General features: G+C 43.7%; 2 protein-coding genes and 1 long non-coding RNA gene across 9 annotated transcripts in view; 1 reads left to right on the top strand and 2 right to left on the bottom strand.

The window, feature by feature from the left end:
• Nucleotides 1–2,194: 2,194 nt before the first annotated feature.
• On the bottom strand, nt 2,195–10,220 carry ABHD14B (abhydrolase domain containing 14B). Its single transcript, XM_077325883.1, has 4 exons — nt 10,072–10,220; nt 7,874–8,109; nt 6,662–6,903; nt 2,195–3,734 (listed from the first exon to the last, which is right to left on the bottom strand). The coding sequence occupies exons 2-4, from the start codon at nt 8,079–8,081 to the stop codon at nt 3,552–3,554; spliced, it is 633 nt and encodes a 210-aa protein (XP_077181998.1). The 5' UTR covers nt 8,082–8,109; nt 10,072–10,220; the 3' UTR covers nt 2,195–3,551.
• Nucleotides 9,802–20,583, top strand: part of ABHD14A (abhydrolase domain containing 14A) — a 21,853-nt gene continuing 11,071 nt past the window's right edge. For 2 of the 7 annotated variants that reach the window (XM_077325879.1, XM_077325877.1), the window contains exon 1: nt 20,389–20,515. In XM_077325879.1, the coding sequence (XP_077181994.1) occupies nt 20,404–20,515 (112 nt within the window). In that variant the 5' untranslated portion in view covers nt 20,389–20,403. Of the gene's footprint in view, nt 9,824–16,528; nt 16,673–16,961; nt 17,448–20,388; nt 20,516–20,583 lie in introns of those variants that run through there. The other 5 variants (XM_077325882.1, XM_077325881.1, XM_077325876.1 and 2 more) reach the window with 5 other exon arrangements.
• The window catches only part of LOC143832076 (uncharacterized), a 26,000-nt gene continuing 18,498 nt past the window's right edge, over nt 13,082–20,583 (bottom strand). The window contains exon 3 of the long non-coding RNA XR_013229080.1: nt 13,082–14,108. This is a non-coding gene — a long non-coding RNA (uncharacterized LOC143832076). The remainder of the gene's footprint in view (nt 14,109–20,583) is intronic.

Below are 20,583 nucleotides of genomic sequence, written 5' to 3'. Positions count from 1 at the left end.
TAATTCCTTAAATCTATTTGTCATCTCTACTGTATATTCGTCAGGGATATGATTTAGTTCATACCTGAGTGGCCTAGCGCTTTCCCCTACTTTCTTCAATTTAAGCCTAAATTTTGCAACAAGAAGCTGATGATCTGAACCACAATCAGCTCCTGGTCTTGTTTTTACTGACTGTATAGAACTTCTCCATCTTTGGCTGCAGAGCACATAGTCAATCAGATTTCTGTGTTGACCGTCTGGTGATGTCCATGTGTAGAGTCGTCTCTTGGGTTGTTGGAAAAGAGTGTTTGCTATGACCATTGTATTCTCTTGACAAAATTCTACCAGCCTGTGCCCTGCTTCATTTTGTACTCCAAGGCCAAACTTGCCTGTTATCCCGGTTATCTTTTGGCTTCCTACTTTAGCATTCCAATCCCCCATGATGATAAGCACATCATTTTTTGGCATTGCTTCTAGAAGGTGTTGTAGGGCTTCATAGAACTGGTCAACTTCATCCTCTTCAGCAGCAGGGGTTGGGGCATAGACCTGGATTACTGTGATGTAATCACTGCCATTCTACACATAGTTTAAACCTGTTAGTGGGGTCCTATCCTCTGCTGCCAACATGAACCACTCCCTGCCCTCTTCCAAGTGACCGCCTTTCAAATACTTAAAGAGAGCAATCATATCACCTCTCAATCTCCTCTTCTCCAGGCTGAGCATTCCCAAATCTCTTAACCTTTCCTCACAGGGCATGGTCCTCCCTTGGTCATCCTCATCACTTTCCTCTGCACCTTCTTAATTTTGCCCACGCCCTTTTTGAAGTGAGGCCTTCATAATTGCACACAGTACTCCAAGTGTGGTCTGACCAATGAGGTATACAGCAGGACTGTATCCTCTTCAGCAGCAGTGGTTGGGGCATAGACCTGGATTACTGTGATGTTGAATGGTTTGCCTTGAATTCGAACTGAGATCATTCTGTCATTTTGGGGATTGTATCCCAAGACTGCTTTTCCTATTCTCTTATTGATTATGAAGGCTACTCCATTTCTTCTGCGAGATTCTTGTCCACAGTAGTATACCTGATGGTCATCTAAATTAAATTCACCCATTCCTGTCCATTTTAGTTCACTGATTCCTAAAATGTCGATGTTCAGTCTTGTCATCTCTTGTTTAACCACATCCAGCTTGCCTTGGTTCATGGATCTGACGTTCCAGGTTCCTATGGAATAAAAATCTTTACAGCATCGGACTGTCTTTTCGCCACCAGTTACTTCCACAACTGAGCGTCTTTTCGGCTTTGGCCCAGTCGCTTCATTCATTCTGGCGCTACTTGTACTAGCCGTCTGCTCATCCCCAGTAGCATATTGGACACCTTCCAACCTGAGGGGCTCATCTTCCGGCGTCGTATCGTTTGGCCCTTTGAACTTGTCCATTGGGTTTTCATGGCAAAGATACTGGAGTGGTTTGCCATTTCCTTCTCCAGTAGATCACCTTTTGTCAGAGCTCTCAGCTATGACCTGTCCGTCTTGGGTGGCCCTGCACGGCATAGCTCATAGCTTCACTGAGCTACGCAAGCCCCCTTGCCACGGCAAGGCAGCGATCCTTGAAGGGGGACAGGACAGGGACAGGGACAGGATAACAAATGTAATTGAATCACAACTGAATATAAAATTGACCCTTTTCCTTACTCGGTTATTTCAAATCCTTCTTATCTGAAACCATTTATTTTCTTAATTTATACTCCGTGTTTCTCCTTGCAGGGGACACAGAGTGACTTATATCATTATCTTCATCTCTATTTTATTCTCAAAATAGGAAAGTTATGCTGGGGATGTGTGTGTGGCCCAATGTCACCTTAAGCCCCTGTGTGGCAGAATGGTGGTTTGAACGTCATGTAGGGAGTTCTTAGTCTGACGAAGAGTGCTTGCACTCAAAAGCTCGTGGCTTGAATAAATCTTTGTTGGTCTTAAAGGTGCCACTGGACTCTGATTTTATTGTGCTACTTCAGACCAACACGGCTATTCATTTGAATCTACATTTTCATAAGTTAGCAGTGAGAACAGTCCCGTTCCCCTTCACAGCATTCCCACGCTTCCTGGAAATCAGCTGAGCTCCAGCAGCAAAAGGAGTCATGGGAAGCAGGAGCAGTGCAGCACAAAGGGAATTCACAGTACAATGCTCCAGTTCCACTCGAAAAAGAATGTGACATCGGTAAAATAAAATCAGCTTTATTTTATCAGAAATTATTTACTTTTATGAAGCATTGATTGTTCAGCAGCAACTCACCCGGATCTCCTGCTGTGTACATAACCTGTGCAGCTCATTCGTTAGTTTTTATTCTCTCCAGCTTTATTTTTAAAAGTGCACTGTCCATATGAACCCAAAGGACCCTTTGATATCCCCAAGAGAGAATGGCTTGAGTATGAAAGAGCAATGGAACACTCTCCTTTCTGTATTTAAGTGGATGAGCAATGCTGCTCCTCCAGAGTGTCCTGACCTTTCCCTTTCCTTGGCAGGACTACAGAGAGTTTCCTCTGCTTTTTCTCTATTTTTGCAACTGCAGTCAAACAGTGCTCAGAATGTGTCCCATTAACCAGTCATTACACATCCTAGATGATTCCTTCAACTGTCTAATTTATACCATTCATGACAATGATCACAGTAACCACGAAATCCAAGAGCACCACCCAGTAAGCCATCACTAGCCTTGGACAGTCCAGGCTGCAGGAGAATGTGTCATATAACAAACACATTGTTGATGAACTTGAGAAGGGGCATGCTAAGAGATGTGAAGGAGTCTGTCACACAAAATGATGGTTTCTAAAGGCAGTGAGGGTGATGTCAGCACTAGCTTCACTCTCTGACGGTTCATCATAAGCCACAACACTTGTCTGCCACTATTAGCTATTCGTTTGCTACCCTACAGCAAGAAGCAACAGGTTCTGACGCAGAAGCGCATGTAAGGAACTCGGTAGGAAAATGGAAAGTTCTGCCGTCAAGGGAAAAGTGCACCAAGAGATATGACACGCCATGCCAAGGACTGAGAGCAAAGGCCAAGGAGGACTGACTCTGAAAGACTGTTCAGTTGGGGAAGCATACCTTGTTCCATCTTTGTGCCATTAATCCTGGCCACTATAAAAATACATGTAAGAGAAGCATGCCACAGTCATTACTAAGGGGTGAGAATGAGGATGAGGCTGATTTAATGACTATCAGAATTACAAAACTGGTCCCAGTGGACATCGTGACAAATCCTAACATATCAGTATGAAAAAAATGCGACCTACTGCATCTCATGGCCAAGGGAGAGAACACTATATCTACTCAGCCAATATAGTTAACTAAAAATTAGGCAGCAGGGACACTTTGGATGTGACATCAGGCATTTGCTAATCTGCTTAGTTTGGGGATGATTGTATAGTCCAGAAAGAATCTTGAATGAATTACAGAGAGAGAGAGAGAGAGAAAGAGAGAAAGACAGGGCAGTCCCAAGCATCTGGAAAGTACACACCAAAAAGACAGATGTGGTAGTGACCGATGACGGCTCACAGGACATGGAGCCATTTTCTTCATTCCAAGCTCTTTAGGAAGTTTAGCAGACCAAGATGCCACTCTTCTGGCTTGTCCATGTAACAGGCATGGCCTGCCCCTTTCATCAGCATCACCTTGTGATTGGGTAAGTTCTTCAAGTTGTTCAGGCTGACTTCCCCCAACTGGACATCCTGGTCTCCATATACAATGAGTGTCAGTGTCTAGTGTGGAAAATAAGTGAAGTTAAGTGGAGTCTAAGCAATCAACAACAAAAAAGTCTGTCATCAGATGCTACCAGCATAAAAGACCTCAAGTGGAACACCAGAACAGCTTGCTCTGTACTGACTGTACACCAACTCTGAGTGTGCATTGCCTTTAGATAGGTTTATAGTTATGTGAGGGAAATGCTCATCTAGTTAAAAAAGTGATGCAGCTGCCAACTCCCTCCCTGATGATTATTGTTGTTATTGCTTACACTCAAGGGGGATTACATTGTACAAGTCAAGTACAATCAACAGGATGGGACATCCAATGAACAGTACAATAGGGATTGAACAACAGAAATCTGAAAATGGACAGAAATCTCAAGCGACACTGAAACAATGACTTTTAAAATATGATACACTAAATGGTGAAGAACCACCTAGAGTATATTTACCATACCTTTACCAATGCAACTTTCTAGCCATTTCATTGCAGTTTAGCTCTATTTACATGTGCATGAAGCCCTCTTTAATACTTATTTTGCATCGTCTACTGGGATGAGAGAAATTGTCTTAGTGGGGCATAGGGACAGAGGCAGTCAGGTAGATGAGGAACTAAAAGCCATGAAGAGCTTTGTATGCAACAACAATTCTTTGAATTATATCTAGTGACTGATGGGCAGCCAATGAAGTGACTGCAGAATGGGAGTGATATTCATGTTCTGCCTAGTGTTTTGAACTGGGGATGAAGGGGCCCCCACAGTGAAAAGGGGTGTAATTCCAATTGTCCCTAAAGAGGGAAAAGGGGAGAGGAGAGAGGCTATGGCCCTGATCTGGGGGGGACAGGCACTGCGTAGGGCCCTTTGAAGCACAGGGCCCATAGCACATACTATATGTGCTACATGGATAAACCAGTCCTGCTTCCATAGTAGAAACGTTTCTTGCACTGATCTGTGTTCATAAGATGTCATGGTGAGTGGAAGTGCAGTGTAGGCCACTGCACAAAATTTTTAAAGAAACCAGCTTGTGCATTGCTCACTGTCCTCCAAACCTGCCCTCTTTACCTTAGAAAGGATTGTTAGTGCTTATTTCTGTCAGTGTTATGAACCTGTTAACATCTATGGCTTGGACCTAAAAGTTACTTCCACACACTTCCACACACCATGACTTCCACCTGCTTCCTGCAGCCCCAAATGCCCCCCGAACTGCTGATCCCGAGGGATGGTGCCCCCCTCAGGAATGGCTGTGATAGGAAAGGGGAGTTAGCAAAAGCCACTCGCACTTCCATCCGCCAGAACTTTAGAACAAGAAGAAGAAGAAGAAGAGTTGGTTCTTATATGCCGCTTTTCCCTACCCGAAGGAGGCTCAAAGCGGCTTACAGTTGCCTTCCCATTCCTCTCCCCACAACAGACACCCTGTGAGGTGGGTGAGGCTGAGAGAGCCCTGATATCACTGCTCGGTCAGAACAGTTTTATCAGTGCCATGGCGAGCCCAAGGTCACCCAGCTGGTTGCATGTGGGGGAGCGCAGAATCGAACCCGGCATGCCAGATTAGAAGTCCGCACTCCTAACCACTACACCAAACTGGCTTCAAGTCATTGCCACATATTTTATTTTAGATTGGAGGATTCAGATTCAGATCTTCATTATGGTCATAGACCAGCAGAAAGATTGGAGGAAATTCCTCCAGCATAAGCTTTCCTGCAGCCTAAGTGGCTCTTCCGATGGAAGAAAGGCTCTGTGAAATGCTAAAGTATATGTCATTTTTTCCCAGTTGTAATACAAGAGGAAATCTTCTTCCAAAGCGTGGGGGGGGGGGGTGGCATCTTTTGTATTTGCAGAGGTTCCAGAATCTCTGCAACAGAGACATTCATTATTCATAGAAGTACAGGGAATTCTCACTGCTGAGTCACACTGGCTAAAACAAAGTGCTGAGGTCACAACTGCAAGGGCAATGGTACGTAATACACGAAACTAATATTAGGGAAAGGCTAAGAAGTCCAAAGGCCATGAATCTGGAGAAGGGTCGGATCATGTGCTCTATATTTGCAAGAGGCAACAATATACAATCACACTGGGATGTGTTGATGAGCACTTATCATACCTGTCAGTGGCCAGGTAACTGCATCAAAGTGCACCCTTAATCCCATTTTCCACACATCATTGACTAAGCAAAAAGGAACTAGCCATCAGTGTGCTATCCTGTAACATGCATTACTTAGTTATGTAAGATCTGATGCAATGAAAGTGATATGAGCAGATATGCAGCTTCTACTTCAGTGTAGATAGGCTCGTCATAGTCATTGCCTGAAGAGAACTTGCCCCTGCTGTCAGGTAACATTTCCAGTACGCTGACAGAGAGCTGAGTTGTATATCCTTAGGAGTTAGGCAATGTCCAGGCAGTGACCTCAGCTAGAAATCGCGTATCTCCCCCTATAATGTTGCATTTTTTTAGTGTTAAAGAAGCAGACAATTAATGGAAACAACGGTGGAACTTGTGTCACAAATCCCCTAATGGAGAGAGGCCTTCATAGCAATTTTCACAGTTCTTAATAAAGGGGAGTAATAAAAAAATTCTTGCATCCCACTCTCCTCACTTCTTCCTGCAGTCTTTAAGCTACAATTAACCAGTACAAACAGAAACATTCTACTGGGCTTCTCTGTGTCGGTAAGTAGGCCTATAAGCCTGCTTTGCCTGTTTCCAAGCATCTGAGAATGAAAAGGCAGGCAGCGCCCTCTAGTGTTCAACTGGGAACTCCTCCCCACCCCCTTTATGACAAATCGGTGCCTATTGCATGGCTATCCATTTCTCTCACTGTTTTCTCAAGCCTCCACAACTTCTCTCAGCTGCCTGCCAGTTCTTCCTAATTATTGTCATTCATTGAAATAAAATCTGCTCCTGCTGTAACCTTAGAATCCCTCTCCAAGCCTAGTTGGCAGACATACTTTGACACCAGCATATTGTGTGGCTGGGAACTTCTCTGTGCAGATGGGTGCCACTGGGATGTAGGCTTTGAGCAGCTCACTGTGCTGGAAAAGGAATGGAAGTGAATACATCCCGCTGAGAGATGGGCTGATGACCACAGCCTGGTCTAACAGAAGGGCCTCGAATACGGACTTCAAGAAGCTGCTGGGTGCTGGCTCTCCAATGGGAGCTGGAGCAGTAGCATCTTTGGAATTACCCAGACCTGCACATACAAAAAAAGACATTCCATTTTACAGACAGCAGATGAACCACTACAGTAAACTTCACATAGGGGCTCACGGGCAGAAACCCTCCAGTGACCAGTAGCATGATGCTTTGCAGTGGAATGGTCCCCAAGGAATGAGTGAGAATCCAGAAGAAGCAACGCATCATTAGTTCCACTTGAAACCAACAAGCCTTAGAAGACCCTGGAGTCTGGCTTTGGGTCTAGAAAGGGTCATTTCACATGCTAGATTTTCAGAGCCAAGTATGGACATCAACGTCAGGGGGAAGCCAGCTTGGTCCAAGAGTGCATAATAACGTTATAGTATTAAAATTAAGCAGGCGTCAGGCTGGCCAGTGCTTGCATCAGAAACTGCCTAGGAACCCCATGTTAAATCCATGAAGTTTCCAAAAAGAAAACCAGGATATAAGTATACATACAAAACAAGACCACTATGATGATGCATGAAACCTGGCAAAACAAAACAGGGAAAACCCTACATGTTATACAAACAGGTACATTATCTGTATGTGATTTTAAACAAGCTGTCATTCTGCATCAAATGCAACAGACTCGCAATCATGCCTCGTAGTTTACAAGAAGACATCTTCTACATTGTGTCTGTAAGTAGGTATGAATACAGGTCTGTTTTGCCTCTTTAATGTGTCTAAGAATGAAGCGTTTGGCATGTCCTCCAATTAACTAAGAATTAACTGAGAAATCCTCTCCAGTTGTATAGCTTGATGTCTACTAGCAATGATACAGGAGAGAAGAGATAAGCAGCCATGAGGTGGGCATTATACTGGATAGGAAGGAACATGGGTATTAAGCACCTAAGAGTATGGACAATTTTGAGCTGTAGCCAAGAGGGCATGAGGAAAGAATGAGGAGACAGCACAAGGAATTTTTTTGGCAACTTATTTTTCCAAATCTGAGTACTGAGGTGGTCTCCTCACTCACTGAGACATACCTGGTAGGTCAACAGCTACAGCACGATATCCAGCTTCGGCCAATTTAGACAAAGTCTGCAGGTTGAGCCAAGTCTCTGATGAAAAACGAATGCCATGCAGCAACAAGACAGAGAGACTAGGGGTTTGCTGAGCTGGCTTGGCCTGCCTGTAGAACAGAGTCTGCCCGCCCACCGTTATGGTGCCCTCAGTGAGTTGCGTGGCAGCCATTGTTTGAGGACTGTATTTTCCAGGAAACCTGAAGGGAAGAGCAAAAAACATGAAAGAGAAAATTGAAAAGTAGAAAAGACTCTGGCCCACTAACTATTTTGAACAGGGAAACTAGATTCTTTCACCCTATGCCATGAGCACATGGTACTAACTCTCAGAGCCAGTTCTTCACTGTACATTTAGAATTCAGAAAGAGAGCCCTGAACCGACAACATAGACTCAACTTTGTGCTGAAATGCACAGCTGTCACTTTAAAGTGGATACAAACTAAGAAAGGGCTGGATCCCCAATTCTGAATATTTCACAGGAATATATGTCAAATCCTAAACGCACATTAGTTTTGGTGCACGTATCTGGTACCTGTATATCTGTCCTCAAGTATAACAATGTGAAGTACAAAACTACAAATGTAAATTGCTTGTGAAGAGCTTGGAATAGGCTCCATGCAAGTGCCACTAGAAAATCAGAACTTAAAAAATGACTCTTGCATTATTTCATTCTGAGGCATCCTCCTTCAAACAAAAAGAACATTTACTGGAAATTGTGTGGTCTAAGGCATGGAATGGTGTTTCATCTTTGCTTCTTTTCCATTTTACAGTGCTCTTGCTGATGTTTCCTCCCCCAGAAGTGGTACCAGATGTGTATGTTTGTGTGATCTGGAGTGGACTGCCTCCTGTTTCCCAACATTTCCTCCTGCCTCTGTGGCTCATATGCAAGCCCAAGACTTTGCAGCTCTGAGAGATGCCACTCCCACCTCCAATTTGGAGGAAAGCAACTAGCACCAGACAGTTTGTGGGACATGGTGGCCTGACCAAAGTGCACTTGTTCACACTGTAGCCCGTTAGAATTTGGAAGGGAGAGGTTATCAGTGCAGTCCCAAAGAGAAGACACTCATCCATAAGTCCAGTGAAGCCTATTGGCTTAGAAGGGTTAGACTTCCTTTGTAAATACATTGCAGAACACGCTCGACTATGCCCCTTTCCTGAGTGGGAAGTCTCCTCCAGGCGGCTACATGTTCTTGTGGAGTTCAGAAGTACGGGTATCTCAGTGGTGCAAGAAAGATCAATCCCCATCATTCCTCAGCTGCTCAGGTCATTATGAACTACCACGACTAAAGTTCCATCACCTTCACAAAGGATATTTTTCAATGGAGTCGGGTCAGTTCACACATTCACCTATCAGTAACCAAATACAGAGAAACTGTGCGCATGCATGTGTGAGCCACTCAACCCCCTACTTCCCCCCAGCGAGGAATAAGGGCCAGTGTGCTACCATATATAATTAGGGCAGGAGGACTGCAAGCACAGAGCAGGTGATCTGTGGGTCTCCGGAGACCTAAACCAAGAGAACTGATTTCCTCCATTATTGTTCCTTGGAAGATGTGTCCACTGAGAAGATCACATTTCCCAAGGAAAGCACAACACGGTGAATCCAAGGAGACCAACATAAACCGTCTCCTTCCAGGACAATCCTAAACAGACAGACACTAAAGCCAGTGGGCTCAGAGGAACAGCGGCGTTAATCAAACACGCAAATTTAGCACGCCGTCCAAGCGTAATGGAGCTATATCAACTGGAAGAGCAGAATGCCCCAGTCACGGAAGATGGGTGTACCTCCCTCAGATCACGCTGCAACAGTGAAAGTGCCCTTTCTCCCGAGCAAATCCCCATTAGTGTGGCTCTGAGCAGACCGGCATAGGATGGCTCCGCCCCAGGAGTCATCGTGAGCAAGGCTACGCAGAGGTAAGTTCCATTTTATTAAGTGCAGCCTAAGCGGCTTCTAGAAGCTTCGAGGAGCAGCTTGTTCTGTAGAAAAGAAAGGCCAAAGAGTTACGGCAGACAAATCGTGGCGGGGGACAGTTACATTTCATTAGAATGCATTAGAAGAACTTTTTGAGATGCAGGCCAGGAGGATAAAAGAACTAGAAAAATTCTACTTTTCCTTTCCAAAGCAAAAAGGTGGAAAGTGAAAGCGTTAGTGATACCCCTACCTGCTCGAGAGAGACCAAAAAACGAGCACCGAAAGATTTGCTGCTCCTCGTAGCTTCCGGGGTCCAAAGGTTTTGAAGGAAGCATGAAGAGGGAAAGATCAGTAAAAATAAATACGAGGGAAGTTACAACATTTCTAAGCAAAAGTTCACATGAGCAATAGGGACACCTAGTGGACAGATGCAGCCATGTACTTTATGCACATCTTGAAGTGAATGTAGTGTATTTTTAAGTACCTAGGTTCTGTGTTGGTCTGAAGTAGCAGAACAAATTTGTGTGCTGTGCACACAAAAACTTACAACTTGTACAACTTCGTTAGTTCTAAAGATGCCATTGAGCCAGACTTCCTCAATGTTTTACTGTTGAGAAACTTCTGAAACATTCTTGAGGCTTCAAGAAACCTCAAAAGTGGCACAATCCTGCAGAATATGGTTGGGAAGCTTAGGTGTTTAGGTGCCCACCCACCACCAGGCCTATTGTTAGCCATTTGGAGAGGAGAGTTGGTTTGACATGATTATATAGGGTCATATCACTCAATAAATGTTTAACACATTTTTAAAATATATAAAAAATTTACTCCCACCCATTGGGGAAATCCTTCCAGGGCCATCAAGAAATCCCAGAGTTTCATGAAACCCTGTTTGAGAGCCTGCATTGGATTCAAAATCTGTTTAGTTTGTTTTTGGTGGAGTATACAGGTTATAAAATATACTGATTAAATACTATAAAATACAGGGTTTTGCAGTTTATTTTGCTAACGAAGGATACACTTCATGCATCTGGTGAAGAATGCACTGATCCCTGGATGTTTATACCATAACAAATATGTTACTTTTTAAGATACACGTTTTTATAACAAGTACATGCAATATGTACATGTAAAAATGCTTCAGTGCTGTCTTCTAGCTTTCCTCACATAGACACATGAAGCTGCCTTAAACTGAATCATATCATTGGTTTTCCAAGGCCAGCACTGTCTCCTATTTTGCCTAATACTGACTCTCCAGAGGTCTTTCATATTGCCTGCTATCCGATCCTTTTACCTAAAGATGTTGGGGATTGAACCGGGGACCTACATGCAAAGCAGAGGCTTTAGTTAGGGTTGCCAACTCCATCTTGGGAAATAGCTGGAGATTTAGGGGACTGAAGGTAAGGAAAGGCAGAACCCAATCTCTAGAATGGACCTGGAGGTTGGAAACCCCAGCTACCATTGAACTACAGCATCTCCCATTTTCTAAAATCACGGGAACTAGAAACACTGCTGTTCACATGTGTATTTTCTATATAAATAAAACATCACAAATGCATTTCAGATTTCACATGTGCCTGCTATTGGCTTGCAGCAATAGCGTTGAAATATTCCAAGAATACAGGAACTGTGTACATGCATGATGCTTATACATGCGAGCAATTACTGGATAAATGGAAAGCATGACCGATTTCAGAACAGAATGCACGTAACACCTTTCATTAGGATCAACCGAATGACCCAGAACTCTGCTGACACCACTAGATTTTTTAAAACAGATTTTGGAAATGATGACATTGTAGTATTCAACCTGATTTCTTTTAAAAATGGATAGCTGCCTTTCACTTGCAAACTGCAACATATCACTGGTATTTACAGATGTGTGAATTCAAGTGTGTTTACAAGAATTGTGATACTGCTTTAAAACAAGTCACAATCAAAGTGTTTATATATAATTCAGGGTCATTACAAAAGACTGGGAAACTGCTATTCAATGTACCATATTAGACAAACTTGAAATGCTAAATGTTAGAAATATTTCCCACTACCTGAAATAAAATTGTTATATATTTTCTGCCTTTTTTTCATGGAAGAGTATCAAGCTAGTCTGTAATAGCAGAACAAAATTCTCTAGTCCAGTAACATTTTGAAACACCAACAAAAATTTCCACTCAAAATCCACTTTGTCAGCTATAAATAAGAATAAAGATTCATCAGTTCTGATATCCAGGTGAGAAGGTGGGAGGGATTTTGCAAGGAAGGGCCAGGTGGAGTCAGGGTGCAGGTGTACAAATGTAATCAGTTTGATTAGAAGTTATGTATAGAAAAATGGGATTACAGAAAATTAGAATCTAAAGTGAATCCTCAGTCCCTTGGTCCTCTCTCTTTAAAGTTTCTTGTAGAACTGCCAGTCAGCTCCGCAATGGAATGTCTAGGAAGATTAAAATTTTCTCCCACTGGTTTCTAGATATTGTAATTTTAATGTCAGATTGTATATTTATTCTTTCATATTAGAAATAGCCTACTAGTCCAATATAGAGAGTAGAAGAACATTGTTGAAACTAGTTGTCATATACAATGTTGGAAGATGAGCAATTGAATGAACCTGAGATGGTATAACTCATAGAATCATAGAATCATAGAGTTGGAAGGGGCCATACAGGCCATCTAGTCCAACCCCCTGCTCAACGCAGGATCAGCCCTAAGCATCCTAAAGCATCCAAGAAAAGTGCGTATCCAACCTTTGCTTGAAGACTGCCAGTGAGGGGGAGCTCACCACCTCCTTAGGCAGCCTATTCCACTGCTGAACTACTCTAACTGTGAAAAACTTTTTCCTGATATCTAGCCTAACTCACGGTATCAGTTCTGGTGATTTTGTTGTTAAGAGTGAATATGGAGTAAAAAATGGTTTATTACAGACACTGGACCCAGAATCTGTGTGTCCATGTTAGGTAATGCATTATTGTTGTGAGAAGTGGTTTAAGGGCTGTCTGTGGGCAAGAAAACTTCTGCCTCCCAGGGCATTTGAGAGTGGTCTGTCTAGTATAGGTTGAAAGCTCCTTTTTTAGGAACGAGAAATCAGGAATGAATTCAAGAGATGCTCCGCTAACTTGATGCTGAAAAGCTGAAGCTCTTGAATGTCTGTTCATCAGTGCTTCAGCTAAAGGCACAGAACCCTTATCAGGAACAATGCCTCAACCTTAATAACATCAATTTGCTCAAAGCTGATTCACTGATTGATCACTCTTCAGTTCTGCTTTCACAATCAGCCCCATGGTATAAAACAATAAAAAGACCACTCTAGAGCATCATATTTAGTAAACATAACAACACGTAATCTTAGAACAGCCTTAACATCTTGGTTTGAAATGATGCCATCAGCCATGCTCTCTGGGCGATATCTCTAAATACCCACAGCCCAATGCCTGTGTATATCTGGAAATTCATCTGTGGAGGACCTGCCCCATTATGCTTTGGTTTGTCCCCTGTACTCCGAACCCAGGGGCAAATTCCTTACCAAGTTATTATCGAACTCACACCCCATTTCTGATTCTGACAAAATCACCTATTTGTTATCAGATGTCAACCCCTATATATCCAAGCCAAAGCATTTTTACAGGAATCTCCACCTTGATACACCATTTTTTTTTCTTATTGAAATTCACTATGTGAACCCATGTTTACAATTTTATGTATGCAATATTGGAGAAATATTGTTTTATTCGTATTTGTACCATATTGTTTTAATTATGCTTTGTAATGGCCTTTGGCTATATACAATAAACGTTTTCATATTATATCGTAATAACATCCACTTGGATTGACTTAAGTCTCCTTATGTTCTGTTTAGGTCTCTATAGTGCAAGAAGTACATGAACAGCATCTTCTGTACTGTTTTCTTAATAAACCAGCAGGTGTTGATGACGGTCTTTAAAATGCTATTCCCCTCAGGGGTTTCTGAAAAGTTCTAATGAGCTTTTGTGATGGAAACAAGACTGGTTGCTCTTGGAGCCAGGTAGTCTTCCCTTGGGTCTTCAGTGATCTGTGCTCATTTTTGCCAGTTAGGAATGTGGCTCTTGAGTTCAGAGTGAGGAAATAGACACACTACACTTGAGTCTGGAGAGCTAGTGTGGTTCAGAGTCTTGGACCAGTAGCTGGAAGACCCAGGTTCATCTCCCCACCCACAACATGGAAGATTCTTGGGAGACTTTGGATCAGTCACACTCTCTCTAACCTGCCTCACAGGATTGCTGTGAGGATACAATGGAAAATGATGTTCACTTTGGGTCCCTATGGGTGAGAAAGACAGAGTATAAATGAATTAATGAATTAAATATATAAATAAGTTAAATATATAATAAATAAAATAAATAAAAAATTGATCTTGAAAGTAATCATTAAGATACCATGCTGATCTGATGTTACTGAATAAAGTCTACCCTGATTTCAGTGTCCAGTGGGAAAATTATTATGAGCCACTTAAGAAATTTTGTTAAAGGCACACACAAGACTTAAGTATATTGGGTAAAAAACATACTAAGCAGGTCTCCTCAGAATCCAACTCAGATCTAATCTAAATCTTAAAACTAGTAATAACAGAACTGCAGACACACCATTGAACTACAGGTTGTTCAACACATTAAACAAGTCATATTTTTAAACTGGCATACTGCAAGAAAAGATCAGCAGAGGTGGGCCTGAAAGAGGTGTCTTCAAGGAAGGTCTTCCACTGTTCCGGACAATTCCATTGAGGGATTCCTGATAAACGTCTGGGGAACTTCAAGGTTTCCTGGGAATGGAATTGCCATCTGACCAGGAAAAATAAACACTCTGCCCACTTTTGCAGAGCCCATATCTTGATACTGTCTGTGAAACTTTAAAAAGGGATCAGTTTTAGCTGGGACATAGCTTGAAAACCGCTGCTGTGTCACATCTGGTCCCTTAGAGGATGACTGGCTGACAATTACAAATCCTGTCTCCCCCCCCCCTCTCTCAAGTCACAGCAACCCAATGGAGTTTTCAAGGCAAGAGGTTTTCAGAAACGTTTCACCACTTCCTGCCTCTGAACTGGTGATACCAGTGACCCTGGTATGCCTTCGTGGTCTCTCATCCATATACTACCCAAGGCCCTCCATGCATAGCTTTCCAGATCTGAAGCGATTGGGCTAGCCTGGGCTATCCAGGTCAGGGTACAGATCTCATAATTCCAGGGAATTTAAAAATATCTCCAGGAAAATTTTAAAAATGCCAGCATCATACGTTTCCTTTTCCTATCTATTTCCCTGATCATACCAGCAGCTTTCAACAGCTAAAATGCTGGAAGATCTCCTGTATCACGTGTGCTTGCTGTCTTGAGACATGGGTCTTTCCCCAAACTTTCTTTTAATAGAATGCAGCCATGAGTACTGTGATCAAAAAAGGGAGGCCAGAGTAGGTGATGTGGGGTTAATTTAATCTTTCTCCAACTAAAAATCTTCCAACTAAAAATTGTTACTGAGTTGCTTTTGATTGGGACTGAGGAAAACACAGGTAAAACAATGAGAAAATTGCATGCAACTTGTAGTTACAACTTTGATTTACATTAATTATGTTAGTTTTGGGTGGGTACATGTTGGTCCACAGTAGAATAGCAAGATTCAAATCCAGTGGCACCTTAAAGACTAACAAGATTTCCAAGGTATAAGCTTTTGAGAATCAAACCTTCCTTCATCAGGTACAAGTAGGAATGGAGATCCCAGATCCCCTATATCCCAGTCTGGGGGGTGGGAGCAGTTTCCAAAAAGAGAGTCAGGATGGAAATGTGCCATGCAAAATGAGTAGAGCAGAAGGATAATACTTATGAGTGGGAAATGCAGGAAATTAGGACCTGTACTGAGATTGAGAATATTATGTCTTTATTCAGGGGGGTGGGTCATTTGTTCTGAATGACCTCAATAATCTCTCATGAACTCCCTTTGAAGCTACTCTGAGGTCTGCCACTCATAGGTCAGCCTGGAAGATTAAAATGTGAATTATATTGAACTCATGAAACTACCTTAAGTTAAAGCAAGGTTGATCAGTATTTACTTTGACCAACTTTGACCAATAACCAACAGTAATTCAGTTTTCAGGCAGAGATAATTTTTTAGGCTGGTGATGCAGGGAACCAAACCGGGGTCCTTCTGCAAGTAACACAGATGGTCTGTTACGAAGTCTAAGTGCAGTGGTACGTTTAAGACCAACAAAGTTTAATTCTGAGCTTTCGTGTGCATGCAAACTTCATCTGATACTAGAAGCTCTGCTGGTAAATCCCCTTTGGTTTTGTTGTTGTTGTTTACAAAATGCATAACCTGAATGAGAAATCCGATGCAGGAAATGGAGAAGGAGGTAGGGCTTCTTAACCCTTGTTCGCGTTGCCTTGTCCTTCCCCCCTGAAAATCGCCTTTCACATTCCCTCGAGGGAATAGATGCAGCCGTGTTGGTTTGAAACAGCAGAACAAATTCAGCGTCCAGTGACACCCTGAAATTTTATTCAAGGCGTGAGCCTCCGTGTGCACGTGCAGCACTTCATATAATAGCAAAGGAATAAAACTCGGCTGGTTTTCAAGGCGCCCCTGGACGCTCAATTCCTGCTACCTCAAGGACTTTCTGGCCCGGCTGTCCCCGCGCCCTTCGACCGCACCTCCTGCGTTTCTGGCCCGAAAGGGGCGCAGTGCCTCCGTCGGCCGACAGGTGGGGGTGTGCGTGCGGACTGGTCGGCGGCTGCGGAGGGACTGTGACGCCGCTCGCTCCGCGCCGAGGAGCAGCCAAGACGGGCTGGCGGGGGCGGGGGGACGCGGCCGGATACAGCTGTTGCGGCGACTGCTCCAGCGCAGGTACTGTTGGCCGGGCGGCCCGGGCGGCCTGGCGGGGGAGGAGCGAGGCTGCTCCGGGGAGGGCCGCCTCTGCAAAGCCACTGGCTGCCTGAACGAGGCCCCCGCGCGCCGTGTCCGGGGTGGGGGGCCGGGAAGGGCCGGGGGTTGGCAGTCAGCTGCCTGCCTTGCGGACGGGGGTGGGGTGGGAAACCGCGACTGGGATCTCTCCTTCTCCCAAGGCCTGCCTTCAAGGTTGCCAAAGGAAGCCAGGGTGCCTAGTGTGGCGCGCATCCTTTATGCGTGTATTACTTTTAGTTTTGTCCCCGGTGTTGAAAGTGCGCGGGGGGAGGGGGGCGAGTGTTGTCGACGAATAAAGATTCTTTAGTGCCCTGCTAAGCAAATGTTGCCCTTTCTTCCTAGCAAGCGTTCTGGCATCCAATTCTAATTATGCTACCTGTTCTTGAAATGCTGACCAGACATCATACTCTGAGCCAGTGGTTACAAAGAGATGAAGAGTTGGGGTGTGTATATGCAGAAAGATAAATGCTCTAGATGCTGAGCCTGAGAGGGACTGCCAGAAAGGACGGGTGGATCCCTTTGGGCTTCCTGAGTACCTGAGACTGGAACTGAGTAGGATGGGTCTACCAGTTAAGGGGGGGAGGCTGGCAGAGGGATGTGGGGGTATATCAGTGAGTTCATCATTCATTCAGCTGCACTTCTGTGTAAGTTGTGTGGTATCCATTGATGGATTCTGTGTTGCCAAAACCAAAAAAGGAACACAACCCAACCTTAACAGGTAGGAACTCAGAAGTTGAGCTGTACAATTAAATAATGTAAAAATGTTGATTATTTATTATAGTGCACAATTAAAAACTACATAAAACCTATACAGAACTAACAGCAGTGTTCTGTGTTGCCCCATCCCATTAGAAGTGGCCTTAAAAAAATGCCTGTGAAGCTGTTGGAGGAGGGGGAAAGGGAGGTGTGTACAGAGTAGGAAGGCAAAACAGCGTGTAAACAAGGGTGTGTCCTGGTAAATTTAAACCAGTCAAGAGCAGTGGGAAATCATGAGCTTGTCCCAGCAGGAACAGTACAGGCTTGGTTACTTAATGTCTCCTCTTTCCTGAGAGGGAATTCAACAATGGCTGATGTACAGAGATGTCCAAAACACAACATGGCAATGAAGCTTTCCGACTGCGCCAGACCTTGTACATATCTCTTGCCGAATGCAGAAAAATCAATACAGGATCTGTTGGAGCAGGTGATATCTGAACAAGATTCCTTAGGCCAAGCCCTAACTACTCTCTCGTCCCACCTGGTGAAACTTGAGAAACGTCTGGAAGAGGCAGACTGCAGGATAGAAGCACTGGAAGCAAAGATGGTGTCCACCCAAGGTTGCGTGGTAAAACACTCTACTCTGATGAGAGAGCTGGCAGCAGGACACCAGATAGTGGACCACAGGCTGGAAACCCTGGAGAATAAAGTGCGAGCTCGGAACTTGAGGGTCACTGGTGTCCCAGCAGCTGTCAGAGATATGAATCTCATTCCATTCATAGAAAATTTAATGTCAACTGCCTTGGACTTAAGTGGGAAAGTAGATCCGGTCGGCATAGAAAATGCTTACCGTCTCCCAGCAAAGAATACCCAGGAGGGTGATAGCAGTACCGTGGTAATAACTCTTTCTGATTTAAGGCATCGACAGAGAATACTGAAGGCATCACAGGCTTCTAAGTCTGCAGACTTCCAGGGATATAAGATATCCTTCTTCCCTGACCTCAGTCCAGCCACTTATGCCAGGCGGAAGCATTTTGTTGCTCTCAGGCAACTGTTTCTGAAAGAAGGAGTTCAGGCTTATATATTGTATCCTGCAAAGCTAAAGGTTGTGCACCAAGGGAAAAACTACATCTTTAAGGACCATGTAGCTGCATCTCAGCTGTTGGACAGAATCAGAAAAGGTAGCTGCTGGAAGGGGACACCCCTCCTCCCCATTGAGATCAATTACAGGAAGTGATGGCCCTTTCTGTTGGCTATTTGTGATTGTATGTTGCTTTGGCTATCCCGAGCCCTTGTTTTCTTGAATGAACGGGCAGTGGTGTAAGATTGGGTGGAATGAATATTAGTCCAGGCTTACTGTCACGGGGCAGGGGGGAGGATCTTTAGTTATTGAAGCATGCAGTCTCTCTTCTACTATTTTATGAAAGGGTCAGTTTCCATAGAAATTAATCTTGCCCCTCCACACACTTCTCAAACAGAGGTGTGTATTATTCTGAATCACCTCCGGAAGGCAGCAACCCTTATCTGTGCCATGTCATCTCAAGGGATGAAGGATTACTGGTGTCTTCTGGTATCAAGGAATCTCTTGTTAGAAGGGTCATTTACTCAAATAGTGGTGGGCCATCGGGTTCTCTTGGCCTGTCCTGAGCACCGAGTATCCACTCTCTCCTGTAGGTACCAACTGGGCACGCTTACTGTATCAAGTCTCTGTTCTCAGTAATTAGAAACTCTGCTTAAATACTCATCATTCCCTGTGCTTTTTATTTTATTTTGTAAGAAAGACAGCTGTCTGGTTTGTCTTTCCTCCCTCTCAGCTTTTAGGATCCAGTGTTGTGAGGAGGACTGTATATGAGCTCATGAATATTTGGCAAGGAGGCCTGGGCATTATTTATTTTATTGTGATTTTTTTGCTTTACGCGGATTGGCTATGCTATTTCTTCATCTATGTATTTGTATTGTTGTACACTTAAGAATAGCCTGAAACAGTTTTGCTGCCGGAGATACCATGTATCTTGGGTGAGAACCATTGTTGTGAGATAAACATCCTGGTTGTCCCTAAAGTAAGAGGCTGGCATAGAACACATACAGGATATCTGTGGTGTGTGGGGTGGATATGGTTTTATTCTCCTTCTGGAAGAATCAGACATACTTAATAGAGGCAGATGAATGTCAGTTGGGCCCCAGAGTCCAGGGACTTAAGAGGAAAATGCAAGCAAACTTGGCATTGGCATCAGTCAAAGGGTGATAGACTGCACTTCAATTCCTGATCTAAAATGAGCTGCCAGAGATGGGTATGCTTTTTGCTGTAGCTAATAGCAAAGGGAGTAGTGAACTTGAAGGAGGGTTATGTCACTATTAATTTTTTTGGGGGGGGGGAAGACAATGTTAGGAAGAGACAGTAATCGGAATCTATGTACTAAACCTAGTCAATGGTAGGATAAGTCAAGTTGTTCTTTTTTCTGGCAGACCTCCTGAGCCTTTAACAGCCCCATGAGAAGCTTTTCTTATAGAATTTCAGTCTTTATTGCCATGGAAATATAGTAATTGGGTTGGGGGCGGGGAACACATTTCTGAAAGGGGGGATTTATGACGCAGTGATGGAGTATCTGCTTTGCACATGATCATAGGTTCTGTTGCTGACATCTCTAGGTTAAAGGATTAGGTAGTGAGGTTCTCAAGAGCTGCTGCCAAAGAGTAGAGAATACTGATCTTGATAATCCACTGTCAGACAGTCAATGTAAAGGCAGCTTCATATCCTCATGAGCATTTCTACCTGTTATGCAGGAGCAGAAACACAGGAAGGAAATCAACCAGCCACAAGAACCTAAAACTGATAGTGCAGGGAGAGCTTGTATCAAAAAACAGTGTTTCTGTCATTTGGTAGCTCCTTTTTTTTACTGCCTGATGCAAGTCTCCCAGGTTGACTGCATTGTTGGTGCATAGGTTAAAGGGCACTGAATCATTAGTACCAATCCATTATGATGATAGTCCTATGTGACATCCTGGCAATTGCTTACAGTTTAGGCCTGAGCCTTCCGTGTGTTGTACTCACCCATGTCCAGCACCACCGCCATAAAGACTGTTGCCCAGGTAGATAATGTAAGCCAGATGAGACAGATGTTTGGGGTTGTCCAAGCCTTTAGAAAAGGGGCATCCTC

The sequence above is a fragment of the Paroedura picta genome, chromosome 3, assembly GCF_049243985.1.
Source record: "Paroedura picta isolate Pp20150507F chromosome 3, Ppicta_v3.0, whole genome shotgun sequence".
In the NCBI taxonomy this organism is placed as follows: Eukaryota; Metazoa; Chordata; class Lepidosauria; order Squamata; family Gekkonidae; genus Paroedura; species Paroedura picta.
The sequence above is the reverse complement of the archived record's forward strand: the minus strand, read 5'-3'. Positions and strand labels throughout refer to the sequence as shown.

Excerpts from the sequence above, each read along its gene's own strand:
- ABHD14B (XM_077325883.1), bottom strand. The coding sequence starts at position 8,081 with ATGGCTGCCACGCAACTCACTGAGGGCACCATAACGGTGGGCGGGCAG. Across the intron at positions 6,904-7,873 it reads TGTAGCTGTTGACCTACCAG|GTCTGGGTAATTCCAAAGAT; the intron begins GTATGTCTCAGT and ends TTGTATGTGCAG. Across the intron at positions 3,735-6,661 it reads CACAATATGCTGGTGTCAAA|ACACTGACACTCATTGTATA; the intron begins GTATGTCTGCCA and ends TTTCCACACTAG.